The sequence below is a fragment of the Myxocyprinus asiaticus genome, chromosome 2 (assembly GCF_019703515.2).
Source record: "Myxocyprinus asiaticus isolate MX2 ecotype Aquarium Trade chromosome 2, UBuf_Myxa_2, whole genome shotgun sequence".
Lineage (NCBI taxonomy): Eukaryota > Metazoa > Chordata > Actinopteri > Cypriniformes > Catostomidae > Myxocyprinus > Myxocyprinus asiaticus.
This window is the reverse complement of record NC_059345.1, coordinates 27,370,427-27,388,127: the sequence shown is the minus strand read 5'-3', so window position 1 is coordinate 27,388,127 and position 17,701 is coordinate 27,370,427. Positions and strand designations below refer to the sequence as shown.

At 38.4% G+C, this 17,701-nt stretch overlaps 1 protein-coding gene and 1 long non-coding RNA gene across 5 annotated transcripts in view; one reads left to right on the top strand and one right to left on the bottom strand.

Annotated features, from left to right (window-relative positions):
- Nucleotides 1–14: 14 nt before the first annotated feature.
- The window catches only part of LOC127450671 (caprin-1-like), a 24,709-nt gene continuing 7,022 nt past the window's right edge, over nt 15–17,701 (bottom strand). For 2 of the 3 annotated variants that reach the window (XM_051714955.1, XM_051714961.1), the window contains exons 5-19: nt 16,176–16,414; nt 15,978–16,060; nt 15,273–15,419; nt 10,646–10,695; nt 10,459–10,542; nt 9,235–9,411; nt 9,064–9,154; nt 8,889–8,950; nt 6,533–6,643; nt 6,298–6,426; nt 3,582–3,735; nt 3,024–3,227; nt 2,826–2,932; nt 2,635–2,695; nt 15–1,183 (exon numbers count right to left, since the gene is read on the bottom strand). In XM_051714955.1, the coding sequence (XP_051570915.1) occupies nt 1,119–1,183; nt 2,635–2,695; nt 2,826–2,932; nt 3,024–3,227; nt 3,582–3,735; nt 6,298–6,426; nt 6,533–6,643; nt 8,889–8,950; nt 9,064–9,154; nt 9,235–9,411; nt 10,459–10,542; nt 10,646–10,695; nt 15,273–15,419; nt 15,978–16,060; nt 16,176–16,414 (1,764 nt within the window). In that variant the 3' untranslated portion in view covers nt 15–1,118. The remainder of the gene's footprint in view (nt 1,184–2,634; nt 2,696–2,825; nt 2,933–3,023; nt 3,228–3,581; nt 3,736–6,297; nt 6,427–6,532; nt 6,644–8,888; nt 8,951–9,063; nt 9,155–9,234; nt 9,412–10,458; nt 10,543–10,645; nt 10,696–15,272; nt 15,420–15,977; nt 16,061–16,175; nt 16,415–17,701) is intronic. The other variant, XM_051714963.1, reaches the window with a different exon arrangement.
- The window catches only part of LOC127450712 (uncharacterized), a 25,167-nt gene continuing 14,435 nt past the window's right edge, over nt 6,970–17,701 (top strand). For both annotated transcript variants that reach the window (XR_007899024.1, XR_007899023.1), the window contains exon 1: nt 6,970–7,107. This is a non-coding gene — a long non-coding RNA (uncharacterized LOC127450712). The remainder of the gene's footprint in view (nt 7,108–17,701) is intronic.

Genomic DNA, 17,701 nt, shown 5'->3' with positions numbered 1-17,701 from the left:
GTTTCAGTAAATGCAAACTTTGCTGTTTGATATAAACATGTTTGATTTCTTTTTGTTTTTGAAAGTATCTTTTTACATATGTTGTGGAGATTTTTAATGGCCATGGAAAGCTTCTTGTACTGGAAGTCTGTGGATTCATTTTTTTAATTGATTAGGGCTATCCTGAACTTTTAACTGTTACCTACATTGGGAATTTTCAGAGTGAAGTTTAAGTCAGATGTGTCAATTAAAACATTGATTTGAAAAAAAAATAAAATTTGCTTTTTGAACAAGGTAACAAAGCAACTTCAGTTAACAAATGGAGTTTTCGCAATTCATTTTAGGTATCATGCAGACCGAACAGGTTTAATCTGTTGAAAATGTTTTAGTACTTAAAGCAGATTGTCAAAAGCGTCAGTTTTTTGTATCATCTAGTTCTTTTTCATCGTATCAAGTACTAATAACCTATAAATGTGTGCTGTATTTAACATAAACACACAAGTACACTGTAGCTACAAAGAAGAGCATCTCTTCTTGTATCTCATACAGTATGTGTGGGAAAAACTTTTAAAAAAGTGCTTTGTCCTTCAAAAATCATTTATTTGTTAGCATTAATCCTTATCAACTGTAATTGGAAGAAATACAATGAAGCAGTCATTCAGCCACATACAGTGCAATGCATTTTCTGTAAACCATTTGGCTAAGTCAAAAAAATTAGAAAATCAAGTTACAATACAGTTAATACAAGTAAATTCTTCATATTCACTAAATGTTCAGCCAAAATCAAAGTGCCTTTGGTATACGGTGTATTTCACATTCAGAATCTAGTGGCTGTTCCCAGCTACGTGTACCAACTAATTTCTCCACCTTGTCTAATCAAAAACAAATCACCCATAATCAAAAGGCACGTGTTCTGTCTCAAATGTTTAAAGCTATGATATAGCATACGATTGAGAGTGAGCGCTTGGAGTGCTATATTCTCATTGATATCATTTTCCCAAAACCATTAATTGATGCCTTGATTACCAAGATGTCATCTAACTACATGGTGTGGAGGGGCACGGGTCGTGTTTGGGAATCCAATGGGTGGAAGAGATTAGCAGGGTTGAACAGGGCTGATAGCGGCTAAAATATTAAGTTTAGCTGGTTTGTTGTGCAGCCATGGGACCCATTCCTCTGCTGGACCGATACTGTCCCCCTCGTCCTGAAACCGAGATACATAAGAAAATCAATGCAGAGTTCAATACTAGCTAGTGTCATTCAATCATTTATTTGGCAAATACAATAAGCACTCTAAATAGTGGGAGCTCTTCAGAAACCACCAATCATTATAGCACAGGTATGGAGTACGTTTCTCATATTATGCTACAATTAAAAGTGCAGTTTGTAAATTCTGCATCACTAGCGATAAACACTCTCCTGATCTTCCAATGTTTAAGGCTGACACAGAGAGTTAGCTCAAGCAAAAGTTTCCTTGCGATTCTGTTAGGTGCCTTAAGTGGTGCAGAAATTAGAAGTCTAAAAATGCACAAAATGCAGTGTAAATGCTTCAAATTACACAAATTAGATTCACGTGTAAGACATCCAGAGATCACTAGAACCTCAATTACTCATACCATCTTGTGGTTGACATGACATACATACATAGAACAAAAGCACAGTAAATGTAATACACTTTAGGATAAATGGTTTTTAAACCCTCTTTAAAATTAAAGGAAATGGGTTTCTTTGAGATGAAATCACATCAGCTTCAAATGGCTGTTAAACTACAGGTCAAGTAAGATCATTTAACTTAGCAAAGTAGAGGAAAAAAGTTTGTTCAAATCAGTTGTTGCTGGATTTGGAGCAATGCCAGAGGTCACTTCCCAGACTGAAGGCAAATTTAGGGCTAATGTGTTTAATCAATACTTCACACCCAATTCTGTCTTGCTGAAAAGCAGGATGCAGTTCATGATGCAAGAGGCAAAGCAAACAGCAGTTGCAGAAAACTGACTAAAAAGCTGGCCAATCCCTTGTCACCCCTTAGAAGACTAAAGGAAGCAAAGTCAATCCCCACCTCTTTAGCAAAGGCAAAGGTGACAGGTAAGAGGAAATTCCGAGCACGGAGAGCAAAAAGAAAGCAGTGGCAGACAAGCAGGTAATGCAACACATCTTTATTGAAACATTCTCTCATGACATGAGCATACAAAGGGCAGGACAGCAGAAAAACTCTTCAAATGAAATGGGGTGAAAAAAACAATAATGCCTTCAGTACCCAATACACTGGCAAAAGTATGGGGAGGGGGGACAGGCCAACGCAACATTAAAACACTCCTATGAATTGGAAAGACAGAGTTAACTTTTTGCATTTTATTTTATAAAAAAAATAAATTAATGAAAATCTTTCAAGTTTACAGGAATATCTATGTTTTAAACAGGACCTGGCTGAAAAATCACAACATTGACAGTTCCAGCTCTGCACGAGTCTGTGTAAAACACATTAGTATATTAAAACTATCAAAGCAGGCTTACTTTAATGAATAAGCCAAAAACAAATCCACTGATAGGAGTAAAAATATGGGCTGGGGAAAACATTCTCAATAACTGAATGTTCAAAGTGGCCAAAAAGAAAAAAGTCTTCCCAAAGCTTTTAGGACCGCATCACTTGAGCATTACCTCGAGAGCAACCTCGAGGTCCCTGGGTGGCTCCTCGCTTGAAGCTTTGCTGATATCCATCCTATAAAGAAGATGCATGACAGACTTTAACACATACTCAACAATCACGGCCACTTTTTGTTTCATATCGGACTTCTCAAATGTTCACCAATCTACAAAGTTATCCCAGCATTATTTTTTTTTTAAGTTACCCGTTGGTAGGTGCTGTTGGAGTAATCTCTTGGAGTGCTGAACTGAGTCTGCCCATATCCGGTGTTTGGGGTGTTGGGGAATGGAGCGCTATACCCATCATATCCACCTAAAAATACAAGAAAACATGTTTCAACATACTACGTTTCAGACCAACATATCTTGCTTAAAATAAAAAAAAAGAGAAGGGCATATTTGACCTCTAAATCCATTGGATGGTCCACGGTATCCATTCATAGCCCCTCTGGGATTTCTGGGTCCAGCACGTGGCATTGCTCTGTTGCTGTAAAAGGACTGACCTGGCCGCCCAAAACCTGTGCCCTGCCCTGAGGGCTGCTGAGGTACAGACTGGTGCCCCCCTGCAGATGGAATACCTTGGTCTTGAGAATGGAAAGGGCTACCTACTAAGAAACAAAAACAACACCAAAAACAATACAAATAATTTACAGTAGCTTGCAGTTTTGAAACAACATTAAAGGCAGTCCGCTATGTCTCCTTTAAATTGTCGTTTTCTCCACTGTCCATGTCGTCTGCACACGCACAGGGAGTTGACTGTACTAAAGAATATCACAAACAGTTGTTGTGCACAAGCGACAAACATGTTCGTACAGACCCGTGGTCAAAAGAGTATAATTTGAAAGGCTAGAGCACTTGACTGTGCATCAGCCATAACAGCTTGCGGAAAAACAAAGTATACTCTAGCCTTCAGAAAAACCATAAAATTTTAGCAGCAAATCCCAGAAATGGTTTCCTCTTACCTGACTGCATGGATTCCTGAGGCATTTCCTGCTGCTCAGCTGGAAGGGTGGCCTGTGTGCTGAAACCCTGGCCATAACTACTCTGGTACTGACTGGAAATCTTTTGAGAGTCCATCTCATTGGTTGGAGGAATTGGAGCGTTCATATTGAACACCTAATGGGGGAGAGGGAAATGTAAGAGTATCGACTTGCATGTCTTATCATAATAGACTCTTTAAAGGGCTTTTCACACTGCACTTAAACCCAGGTAAAGCAATGTTTAACACTTATAATTTCGAAAGAGGGTTAGAACCCCTTTTTACCCGGGCTTATGAAACTCTGCTCCGGAGCAGTGTTAGCACCACTTTTTCAGGGTTAACCCCACAATGCATTGCCAAAGACATACAGTGTGAAACGATGCAGTGTTAGAATGTTTTAAAAAGTTGATTAACATCACACAATAAATCATATGATGCATGAGTGCTAACCTCATTTCATATTAATGCGCTTTGTACAGTTGCTGCAACTTTTACACACTGTTTACGTTCTCCATCTGAGGGAAACCGATAAAGGGTTGAACAGTGATGACAAACGCGATAACTACCATGATGAGACAGTATTCCATGTGTTTGTGGCATATTTCAGAAGATGATGGATGAACAGAGTGGATTTGCTTTGCAACATTTCCACAGAAGAGCAGCTCAATATACAGGTTGCTTGTCCGTCATAAGCTGTATATGTCTAATCATTGTTATTTCAGGGCTTGACATTAAAGCAGTCATGTACTCGTTCATGGACAAGTAAATTGGTCAAAGTTGTCAGAGTAAAAAAAGTTACTTGTCTGGAGAGAGAAAAGGACATTTAAGTAATAGTTACATGCTCAGATAAAATCTCAATTTCTGTTGAATGTTTTCTAAAACTAATGAAGGATGCCCAACCTAATAATACACCTATGCAACAAACTCAATTGTCTGCAACAGAAATGTAAACTGTACTGGGTAGGGAAGGAAACTATTGTCATTTGGTAGTTATATTATTTTATGTATTGTAGTCAAATAAAGAAAAGCCTCCATTGCCATCATTTACAGGGTGCTCACAGTTCTATGGAATGAGATCTACTTTTTCATCATGTTATTGCAGCAAGATATACCTGCACAATATATATACATTGTCACAATATCAAAATTTCAATAGTCAGTAGTGTTCCGACACTGGCCTTCCTCTCTCTGTCCTATGATGGCAGTATGGGACAGTTTCTGGTTGCTCTGGGAAGTAATTGTTTAATTGATCTATTGTTCAGTCTCTGCTCTCTCTTTGGGGTAGGATCACAACTCTCTGCTCGATACTCACCTGCAACCATCAGCTCCATATTATATTTGTTTTGTTTAAACCACTAGACAAATTCTGATATTCTTTGCTTATTTAAACTAATTTATAATACATATATTTTCTTAATTACATCTTGTGTTTGTCTCCCCTTTATGTTGCGGTCTTTAACGAGCTGGCTGTAACAGTAGAGAAATTTTACGATTCTTGACACCAGCTTCAATAGCACAACAAATAATAGACTAATTTATTAATTATTCAAGAATTGTTTCAAGTTCTTAAGTACTTATTCATGACTAGTAAACAGTCAGTGATGATAATAAAAACACAAATCAAGAAAACATTCAGAATGAAATGTGATAAACTAATACTGGTCTTTCCTACATGATTATAATAGAATAATAATTTTTAAAGCTACTAAAGTTATCCAATCAAGAGCATTGAATGCTTTTCTCTTTCTTGTTATGGTCATTTGATTAATATTAATGGCACACAAGACAGCAACAGGTCTATTAGGTTACACTAACAAGTCCTACACTGACACAAATCCTCTTTTCCCCCCACTGTTTACATTCACTTCAGACAACTCAGTGTTTACATGAATGCTTTTGCGGATTTTCGAAATGTATTTTACCGTTCAGACGTGTATCTGAATTTCAACAATGGTCCTTGGAGCACACATGCATGTTTAACGAAAAACCCATAAGCCGCCTGTCAGTCAGTCAGTGCGCAGCCATTATTTGATTGCTAGCAAATTATAAAATTACGTGCTCTGGATTATTTTCAAAAGCAGAATATGAACTACAAAATAAATGACACAGGCCTAGGCTATATCACAAATACAATCGGTTGTTTGTTTTTTTTTGGCTACTTGTCCAGTCTTTCACTTGCCCTTTCAAAAATCCACTTGTCCCAGACAAGCGTTAATGTCGAGCCCTGTTATTGACATCGCAAATATGCAAATAAGAACATTAACCTGGTGTTTATGAATATGTACAGTGTGAAACCTCGGAACATAAATACTCAGAGTTAACTATTAACCAAGGGTAAAGTACGAACAGTGTGAAGAAACATGAAACAAGAAAACCCAGGATTCCATTTACCCAGGGTTATTTCAAGTGTGAAAAGCCCTTAATGGGTTCAAAAAGATCTGACCACTGACCAGAATGTCACAGGACTTCAATATTAAAGTTGTGTGTGTGACTGACTGCTAGTCCACAAATGGCAGGCAATGGGCTTACAGCAAACAACAGACATACTCAAAGGATAATGTTTGTAGAAAAGAGCCTAATTATCCTTTAAAAAAAACAAGCCTGATACATGTCATGAAAAACAAAACGGAAGCAAAATGGGCAGACAAACTGTGAATGAATGAAGGTGTACAGGGTGGGGCAAACAGGTTGAGGCCTACCGCTTGCATGGACTGGAATGGAGCTGCATTAACGTTGATGCCACTGTGAAGGGGTTTGGAGACAGGCTGAAACACCTGGGGCTGAGAGGAAGGGGTGGGGGGCTGCTCGGACGACAGGGGCATGGAGACCTAGGGTGTGTACATTTTACATCACTCACATATCCAATCCAAAGTCTACACACAGCATCTGCAAAAAAAAAAAAAAAAAAAAAAAAAAAGAGGCATATAGTTTTACCTGGAGGGGTTCAGTGGAGTCTGTCTGCGGTCGGGGCTCAGAGATATGAGGGGACTGGTAGACAGGGGGTGTGGAGGAATATGCCTCTTTTGGCGAGGGGACCATAGGTACCTTAGAAGGGGAATCGAGAGTGATTCAGGAACACTTTAGCTAATTCCATACAGAAAATGTGTATAAAATGTTGTGCTGCTAATGGTTAGTTGACAAAATGTACATGTAAGGGAAACTTGGTACGTTTACACGACAACGATGTACTAAAAACCAAAAAGTTTTTTGTACAGACGACAACGTTGTCAAAACGATCCCCGTTCACACGGATCCGCGAAAATGACTAAAAACGCTGTATTATGCATGCCAGGCCAGTAGTTGGCGAAGTCACTTCATGTAAAGAAACACTACGCGCCTGCGCACATAAGCATTCTTCCACATGCGGTGAATACAAACAATGAAGATGGCGAAAGCATCGAGCAGTTTTGCCTGGACGGACGATGAGGTTGCTTTATTACTACAAGTGACCCTGGACTATAAAGCAGGGCTCCAACTGGTGATCTCATGTTGGTCTGTTCGCCCTGGAGGTAAGGACGAAGTTCTTCACTGAAGGCAGCGACAGAGGCTTTTGACATGCGGAAGTCTTCCTTCCATTCACGCTCGTCAACAACGCCATTGATAAAAGTTCTCACAAACTGCTTGTCCTCCCAGGTCTTACCCAAACGCGCCTTTTGAATACCCTTCGTCGGCGTAGATGCGAGTTAATAATTTGGCGTATGTAACAAATGCGTCTCCGCTGGTCGTAGTAGTGATGCAGTAAATCTACACTTTGCTGGAGAAGCGTCAATAAACTCAAAATCTTGAGCAGCACACAGTCCTGTAGTGTTATATAAAGAATGATGGCTTGATAGGCATCAATTTGAGATGTATAATTATCAATATGAATACTGGTGTCTCTGCAAATAACAATAATCAACAATTTATTCATTTGGAGTGTTTTGTATGGAGTGTGAACAGTGTACAGACAGAGATGTGATGCTATGTACAGTATTCAATGATATGCTTAGAATATGAAAACATGAGGCAGTGAAAATGCATGTTAGATCCAGTGTACATGAGACCTCTCTCTCCGTCAGAAGATATACATATATCAGAGTTCTGTCTGATACCCAAAACCAGTCAACATCAACAGCTTATGTTAACTCACTCTCCTACCAGCCCAAGAGTCAGCAGGGGGTATAGAGAAAAAGGCAGGAGATGAAGTGATGGTAAAAATGAGCAGTTTACTGAATAATCTTGAGAGTTCAGTCTAAAGGCATGTGCATGAGACATTCAAAACTACAATGACGGACTACAGGACTGTGTTTGTGCTGCTCAAGATTTTGAGTTTATTACTTCAATCGTCCGTCCAGACAAAATTGCTCGATGCTTTCACCATCTTCATTGTTTGTATTCACCGCTCTGTAGAAGAATGCTTATGTGCGCAGGCGTGTAGTGTTTCTTTACAAAGTGACATCGCCAACTACTGGCCTGGCATGCACAATACAGCATTTTTAGTCGTTTTCGCGGAAAGGAAAAACGTTCCCATTTTTAGTACATCGTTATCGTGTAAACGTACCCTTAGTTGAAAATGTTGTCGTGTAAACTGCCCCTAAATAACTCTTTCGATGTTGTATCTGGTTACCATTATAATAAAGTTTTTCAATCTGCTTTTAGCTTTTTTTTCTTTTCCCAATTTGGAATGGCCAATTCCCAATGTGCTTAAGTCCTCGTGGTCACGTAGTGATTCGCCTCAGTCCAGGTGGCGGAGGATGAATCCCAGTTGCCCCCGCTTCCGAGACTGTCAACCCATGCATCTTATCACGTGGCTCGAGCGTGTTGCCACGGAGACATAGCGCATGTGGAGGCTTCACGCCATCCACCGCGGCAACCACGCTCAACTCACCACGTGCCCCACCGAGAACGAACCACGTTATAGCGACCACGAGGTTACCCCATGTGACTCTACCCTCCCTAGCAACCGGGCCAATTTGGTTGCTTAGGAGACCTGGCTGGAGTCACTCAGCACGCCCTAGCCCTAACTAGCGAACTCCAGGGGTGATAGCCAGCGTCTTTACCACTGAGCTACCCAGGCTCCCCTTTCTGCTTTAGCTTTTTGGAGTTCACTTAACCAAAATAATCCTGCAATGTGATACATGTTTAAAGGTACTAACGTTCCATGCAGTATCAATTAACATGGTCCTAAAAACTATATGTCGAATTACCAATTTAATTAGAAAAATGCTGTTTAAAACAGTTCTAGATAGAGTATAGCATGTCACAATGCAGGACACTACTATGAAACAACAACTATCCAAAAGCAACTTACTTGCATGGGTTCTGGCTGCACAGGAAGTGTGTTGTGTTGGGGAAGTCTGGATTCTGTGTCAGCTAAAGAGTAGCATAGTAGAACATTAGTAGAATGAATCAAGCAATACATCTATTCTACAGTAAACTAACTACCACCCCACAACACCTGCATTAAAGCCAAAATAGATACTAACCTGGAGGACAGACCATCTGCGCAGGTTTCATGGGTTGTGCTGACACAATGGCAGGATCTAAAGGTGGTCCCTCAAAATCCAGCATGGAGTCCTGCATCACAAATGCATTAGAAAAATCAGTGCTGTGCTTGAAGATGATGTGTGAGAAGAATAAGGAATTGTGCTCCTCACCTGCATGAAGTTGAAGGTACCCTGCATTTGAGCCATGAGATCTTGGACTACCTGCTTCCTGACCACTGGGTCAGTTGCAGGGGGAGGCAGGACTGTGTTCAGCGTGTGTGGTTCTGAGCTGACAAGAGACGGACTTGTGGCTGCAGGAGGCTGCTGCTGCTGGAGAGTGCTCACTGCCTGAAAAGAGAGGACAGCATGAAGAGTTGGAAAACATAGGCAAAGACATCTGGTATTAACATGCCTCTCAGGTGATCCGATTACAAGAGCACAGCACTAAATATGCTTGTTAACTGCATGCAATTCATCTTGGAGATACACTGCGATCGGATCACTAAAACCACAATCACAATTTTAGTTTAAAGACTAACACATACTGATACTTCCTGAATATATTAGAAAAAGAATGCTTACTCGCATAACACAATCTAGGGTTCCCACACTTTTTGAATAAGGATTTTTCCAAATCTTTTTATAGAATGCTGGGATGGATTTTAATTTACTTGTCAGATACCAATCAATAGAGTTAACAATAGATATTGCGGTTTGTGAGTGGTCATTTAGAGCAGTGGAAAACTAGATAGAAAAACAAACAAGTGGAAATTTCCATAACGTTTTTAGATTTTAAATTTTTTTTTACAAATGACTTTTCCAGGCCTGGAAATCACCAAAAAAAAATAAATAAATTTCTTCCCAATGCGCTTTAAGTCCTCGTGGTGGCGTAGTGACTCTCCTCAATCTGGGTGGCGGAGGACGAATTTCAGTTGCCTCCGTGTCTGAGACGGTCAACCCGCGCATCTTATCACGTGGCTTATTGAGTGCGGAGACATAGCGCGTCTGGAGGCTGCACGCCATTCTCCGCGGCATCCACGCACAACTCGCCACGCGCCTCACCAAGAGCGAACCGCATTATAGCGACCACAAGGAGGTTACCTCCTGTGACTCTACCCTCCCTAGCAACTGGGCCAATTTGGTTGCTTGGGAGACCTGGCTTGAGTCACTCAGCATGACCTGGATTCGAACTCACGACTCCAGGGGTGGTAGTCAGAGTCTTTACTTGCTGAGCTACCCCGGAAACCACAATTTTAAAATTCCCTGGTATTTCCAGGTTTTCCATGACCATAAGAACCCTGTTCATTTTGAAAAAGGATTAAAAAAACAAAACATTTGGCCAAAACCTGCTAATTTAACAGTTTCTACTTTGACAGAAGAGTTGCATCATCATACCTGAGAGCTTGTGTTCCACTCTCCTCCTCGTTCTTTGTCGCTGCTGCTGTAGGTGTCTTCTGGAATGAACTGTTTGTTTACGTACTAATAAAAAGAGTTTCAAAATTAACTATATGGAAAACAAGATACGACATAAGGATTTATAGCAAGTGCACATGTAAAAAAGGGTGGCAATATCAATTCATACCTCTGTTGCTTCAACCTCAGTAGTTTCAATGTATTCTTGAGTGGACACCTCTGTGAAAATATAAACAGCATCATCTTGAGCTATCAGCTGGAAGTATTTTTGTTTCACTCATCTCACAGTTCAGTTTACATGATTAGTTGACAACGTCGACAATAAAAAATTGTCGACAAAACTTTTCATTGTCGAATAGTCGTTTGATCTCATTTAACGTAACATGAGATCATATTAACTCTAATGATGACACGCGAGAGCAGCACTGCAGTTCGTGCCTAACTGAAAACAGCTCACAGACGCACTCCAAACCTTCCAAACAGCTTCAGGTGATGTAGATCGCAAAGTATGAGGGAATTATAATGCAAAAATACATAATAATTAAATACAGAAGCACTCTCGTTGTGGAATAAGTGGAGCCGGAGTGTCTTTAAAGGAAACACCCCGGCCTTACATCTTAAATGCAATTATATTTAAAGCGTTATAGCTTTATTAAAGTTCAGATAATATGGAAGCAGATCATGTAAATCACTACAGACTCCAAAACTGTCACTTCTCTGTGTGGTCAGCGCCACTTCTATAAATTGTGCGAATGTCCCGATCTAAGGGGGAGAGATTGAAACTGCGCAAGGCTGATGCACACTCTGTCACAGGGACGCTCGTCCCTCGAGCACGCACGCTTAATGCAGCTAGATTAAAACGTGATGGCTCGTGACTTGTTGAATCATAATCACAGTGTCACTGTGCATTTCTTATAATGAAGAAAATTGGCAATAAGCAGCTTTGTTAATAAGAGAGATTTTGTTTTTTTGTGAGTTAAAGATGGATTGATGTGAACAAAGGTGAGGGAGGGTAGTCTTCGCCCCATTATACACTGCAACAAAATATGTTTTTGATATGGTTTTTGTCTTGGCTTGTTTTCCAATATAAATATCTAAAACTCCTTTAAAACAATGTACATTTACTTTGGCAGCTATACTGCAGAAGAAAAAATTGTTATCTGAGAAAGTTGAAATTAATATAAATACATTTTAAAATATCTTAAATCCTTTAAAAAAAAAAAAGATGCATTCACCTGAGAAGCAGCATATAAGATATTTAGACTTGCTTTTAGAGAATAGATCTTGATCTGTTTTAAATGGAAAACAAGACAAAAACACTTACTACGATTTTTTGCAGTGAATTTCTTTACCGAATTAAACTTAATTTCCCTTTAATTCAGTGAATGTCATTTAGAGGTATTTTTAAAAGATGATTTTGTCCTCTTTGTTAGTAACCACGTTTAATACAACCTTTTAAGTCAGGGCACAAGCTGAATAATCGGTTAAGAGCTAATGATGAATCGTTACAATAATCGGTCCAATAATCGTTAGATTAATCGATTATCAAAATAATCGTTAGTTGCAGCCCTATTCACGATACTGAATTTACTATTCAATACACTCACGAAACTTAAAACAAAGCCTTAAGAAAGTTAAGATTGAAAGTTATTTTTTATTACTTTTAACTTATTTTACTTATGACACATGCAAAATTTATTTTCCTTTACTAGTAAAACTTAACTAAAATTACTGTTCATTAAAATGCTTAATGATTTATCAGTGATTTACTGGGACTAAAAATCAGCACAGAACAGGGCAATGGTGACACCAGAACCAAAATATTCCTAATCCTGCTTAGCTGAAAATACAGAATTGTATATGCATACATACAGAATGCTTGCACAGGGTCACTGATTACATACATTTAAAATATTTAAGATATTGTAATTTCAAAAGTAGTTGTCACCTAAAATATTTTCAGAAATAAATAAATGAAAATGCAGGCTTTTCCAGTTAAAAAGTGAAGGCCCTAAATTTACTGATGAAATAAAATCAAATATTATATTTGGCATTATTAGGATTAAATTCTCCCATAGCTTTACTAGTATATTAATACAGAACTATTATTAAACCTCTCTCGCACAATGCAGATTTCACTCTCGCCCTTTTTTCCACCAAAGATCCACACTTTTTACAAGTAGGCCATATACTTCAATAAAAATGCACTACTCTTAAAATATATATATATAGAAATTGAAGACAGCCTAAATAAATAGAAGAACATCCTATCTGCCAAAAACCAAGAAAAACCATGTCCAGGTGCACCTAAGATAATTGGTGCTGTTTTGAAAGCAAAGGTGGTCACCTATTATTGATTTAGCTTTGTTTACTGCACCTTGTATGATGTTAAATGATATATGAAAACTATTTATGGCATTATTTTTGAAGACATCCACACTATGCAACAGTTTTCACAAGTGCCTAAAACTTTTGCACAGTACTGTATATAGAACAATACTAGCTAAAAGTGCTTCAATGAGAAATAAATACTACATATGGTTACCCTATTTTAGGGTTTTGTTTATGTTAGGAACACAACCCAATAAATAAGCATTTAGGAGATGTCTCAACGGCATTATTCAGGATATATTTTTATTACCCTTCGCGCCGAGCATACTGTGAATTTCTGTTGAGCTTTTCAAATGGGATTGACAGCCTCACCCGCTGACTCATGCTGAGAAGAGTGAGCAAGTTTGAGTGGATGCACACAAACTATCAATGTGAGACTGACACAGCACTCATGTTACATAAAGTAGCCTACGAACACATTTATATTTGCGCCTTTGTTTGATGTATTCTTTACATCCATTTGCTGTTTCTTCGATTCATCGATGGTAAGAATGACTGTAAATACTTAAAAAAAAAAAAAAAAGGACACCTCACATTTCATGAACATGCATTAACTTATTTGATGACATCAAGCTGGCCACAATAAATGGTTTGAGGGCCAGATGCGCCCCATGCATGGCTCACACTGAGCAGCACAGCAATAAGAGATGGTGATTACAGTTTATCATGTTGCAGTTCTAATCGCAAAGTGTCAAAATGATCCCACTCCAGATATAATTGCAGTAAGCTAGAATTCTGTTACAGTGCAAATCAACAGTCAGCGAATCCTCAGTAAATGAGCGAAGGAGGTTTGTGCTTCTCCAATTAACATCTAAATGACTTAATAATATGTAATGTCCATAACACAGTAGGGCTGAAACGATTAGGCGACATTATCGACAACATCGACAAAAAAATTGTAGACAAATTTTCGTTGTCGAATAGTCGTTTGATCTTAACGTAACATAAGATCATATAAAACTCTAATGATTGCACACAAGAGCAGCACTGCAGCTCGCACCTGACTGAGGAGAGGAAGAAAACACATCTCACAGTCCAGATGCACTCTCAACTTTCCAAACAGCTTCAGGTGATGTCGATCACAAAGTATGAGGGAATTATAATGCAAAAATACAAAATAAGTAAATACAGAAGCGCTCTTGTTGTGGAATAAGCAGAGCCGGAGCTGACGCTCGGCTTAAGCAAAACTTGTGTGTCGAGCGTCTTTAAAGGAAACACCCCGGCATTACATCTTTAATGCAGTTCTATTTAATGTGTTATAGCTTTATTAAAGTTAAAATAATAAGGAAACTGGCATTTCTCTGTACAGTCAGCACCTCTTCTATGAGTTGCGCGAAGTGTCCCGATCTAAGGGGGAGAGATTGAAACTGCACCCGGCTGAGGTACACTTTGTTGCGGGGACGCTCATCCCTCGAGTGCACGCGCTTAATGTAGCTAGATTATAACGCAATGGCAAGTTAGTGAATCATAATATGTCACGGTGCATTTCTTATTGTGAAGAAAATTGTCAAAACGCAGCTTTATTAATAAGAGAGAGTTTGTTTTTTTGTGAGTTAAAGATGGATTGAAGTGAACAAAAAAGTGAAAGAGGGTAGTCTTCATATAAATATCTAAAACTCCTTTAAAACAACGTACATTTACTTTAGCAGCTATACTGCAGAATAATTGTTTTTTTATTTATCTGAGAATGTTTTAATATAATATTAATACAAATATTTTAAAATATCGAAAAAAAGATGCATTCACCTGAGAAGCAGCATATAAGATTATTTAGACTTGCTTTTAGAGAACAGATCTTGAATAGGTGTATTTCATCTTTACTGCACTCGCAGAAGTATAACCAAGTGAAAAAATACACATATACAAAATACACTTGTATTTAAGATACATTCTTTAAAGCAAGTCTAAATATCTTGTGTTACTTCTCAAGTAAATGTATCTTGTTTTAAGGATTTTTAGACAATTTTAAATGGAAAAAAAGACAAATACACTTGATAATAATAGGATTTTTTTGTAGTAACTTTTTTACTGAATTAAACATAAAAGTATTTTTTCCCTTTAATTCAGTGAATGTCATTTAGAGGTATTTTTAAAAGATGACTTTGTCCTCTTTATTGTTAGCAAACATGTTTAATACAACCTTTTAAGTCGGGGCACAAGCTGAATAGTCGGTTTAGAGTCAATGATTAATCATTGCAATAATCGCCCGAATAGTCAAATAATCGTTCTAATAATCATTAGATTAGTCGATTATCAAAATAAATTCGGTCAAAATTGAGAAATGAATAAAAATAACTTAAATCACAATTTATTTTTCAAATCGTCACATTTTTATATTGCAATATATCGCAGCACAATACATCATAACACCCCTAGTTCTAAGATTTGATTGGTTTTATTTATACCTGGCTCAGCAGGGTGGTCCTCGCTCTCTGATGACTCTGCAGCAGCGGTCCGTGTCTCCTCTTCACAAACTCCATTCTGATGCGTTTGAGCATGATCAAAGTACCCACTTAGCAGCATCTTGTTTAAGGTTTCCTTAAGGGCTTTGTCTGTTTGAAGACAAAAATAAAAAGCTATCAACTTTACTTTCCCTCAACAGCCAAAAAATGTGAGAGGTGGGCATTCTATAATGCTGTAGTGTAGTAGCAACTACACACTGTTGACACGTTATGACCAAAATCGGGTCTCTAGACACAGACAGGTTTGGCTCACCTATGCCAAGTAATATAAAATTCACACTAAAATATAAGTACATTTGAAGCCATTTTTCTCAGTTTCAGGATTGGCTTAATTACTGCATAGTTTTACCTTTTTATGGCAGTGTAATGAGGAGAGGGAAAGCCCTGTCCATCACTGAAACCTCCAGCAGAGGGGTTTTGTGCACACCACTGGCTGCCTGCCCAGTTGCTGATGTGGGCCACAAGTCAGCATGAAGCACTGCTGACCCTCATGGGCCCGAGACAGAGCACAGCTTTCAAAAGCAATGGCAAGTGCAACCATTCATAGGGAGGCCAAGTAGGGGATGGTGCTGTTGGCATTTAGATCTCACTGGAGAGCTAATATTGGCTTGATTACACAGTTGATGTACTTCACTGACAGTTACTTACATGTGGTTCCAGCCACAGCTTTATCCCTTCCTTCCAACAACTCCCACAAATGCATGGATGCTTCCACAAACTGATCCGCCAACCTGGAATAAATGCACTCAATCTACTTTTTGCAAACAAATAAACTAAACAAATAAGAGCTTGCAACCTGAACTTTTACATAGAGAGCAGAAGGAAGCTGTGCCCCTATGCCCTCACCTTACACTAGAGTCCCGCTCAGGGCCAATCAGCTTGTAGAACTCGTCCAGGGCTGTGAGCTCTGACTCTGTGAGCAGTGGAGCTTCCACACTGGACTGAGTCAGGTCGCGCCTCACGCTTTCCTCCCCCAGTTGGTCCAGAAGGTACTGAACCTCCAGCACCGCCTTCAGTCGCTTGCGCTCTGCCTCCTCCCTCTTCAACTGCTCCCGCCGTGCCATCTTTTTCACCGTTTTCTGGATCTACAAAAAGAACAAACAGCAAACATTAAAATATGGACAGAAATTATGGTAGAAACAAAATGTTAAGTCTGAAGAAAAGTGCTAAGTCAATATGAGACTAGGGATGTCCTGATACCATTTTCTGGAGTATAAGTACCGATACTTCCTTTTCGGCACTTGCCGATTCTGATAACCGTTTTTTGTAATAATCCAGTTTTCAATGATGGCAAGACAGTTAAATTGAGGACAGCATGTTTATTATTTTTAGCAACTGTTACTCAAGACATCAACAGAAGTAATTTTTAGTGGTCACAAAATAATAATAGTAATTTTATTTTTATATAAAAACAATCACTTTAAAAAAACCAAGAGAAATTGCCTGATTATTTTATTGGTTTCAGCAACTCAAAAGACATTATCCAAAACAAAAAAAAACAAAAAATCATTTTTAGCTCCAACATTGTCAAAAAGTTAAATATTTATAATTTCACAGACAAAAAAAACAAACAATATGTAAAGGCTGTCTTTAAATAAGGATTATTTTGCAAATGTAAGGGGCAGGTACATTTATGAACAGAAGCATCTCTGCATGCGGAATTTTTTTCAAGAATTTGGTTTTTCTGAATTCCGTATTTGACAGCTTAATTTTATCATGAAAAGGCTGTCCAAATATATGAATTCATTAAAACTTTAATAAAATGAAAATAGAACAATTAATTTAACATAACATTGCATTTTTTTTATCATATGAAGTACTTCTATACAGATCCTCACAACACAAGCCATAATAAAACATTTGGATTGTTGTCATATAAAGTGCTGTACAACAGAACATCACAGATTTGAGATTTTGATTAAAAATAATATAATTATTGATTTATTATTATCATTAATATCAGTAGTAGTAGTGAATTTTATGTAACTATACAGTAGTAATATATTTTTGTGTCTTTTTTCCCCCCATTTCAACAGTTTTTTATTTTGGCAAAAAAACAGAGTGAAGCCCTTTCAGTTTTCTAGACAACGACTTCACACCTCCAGAAAAAGCAGGTCATTACATGATCCAGTGTGATTAAAGGAATGTTATGGGTTCAATACAAGTTAAGCTCAATACAGCATTTGTGCCGTAATGTTGACCACAAATTGTTTATTTTTTTTAAACCTGATCCTCCTTTTCTTTATATATTTAAAAACTACTATCGGGGCCTGGGTAGCTCAGCGAGTATTGACGCTGACTACCACCCCTGGAGTCGCGAGTTTGAATCCAGGGTGTGACTCCAGCCAGGTCTCCTAAGCAACCAAACTGTC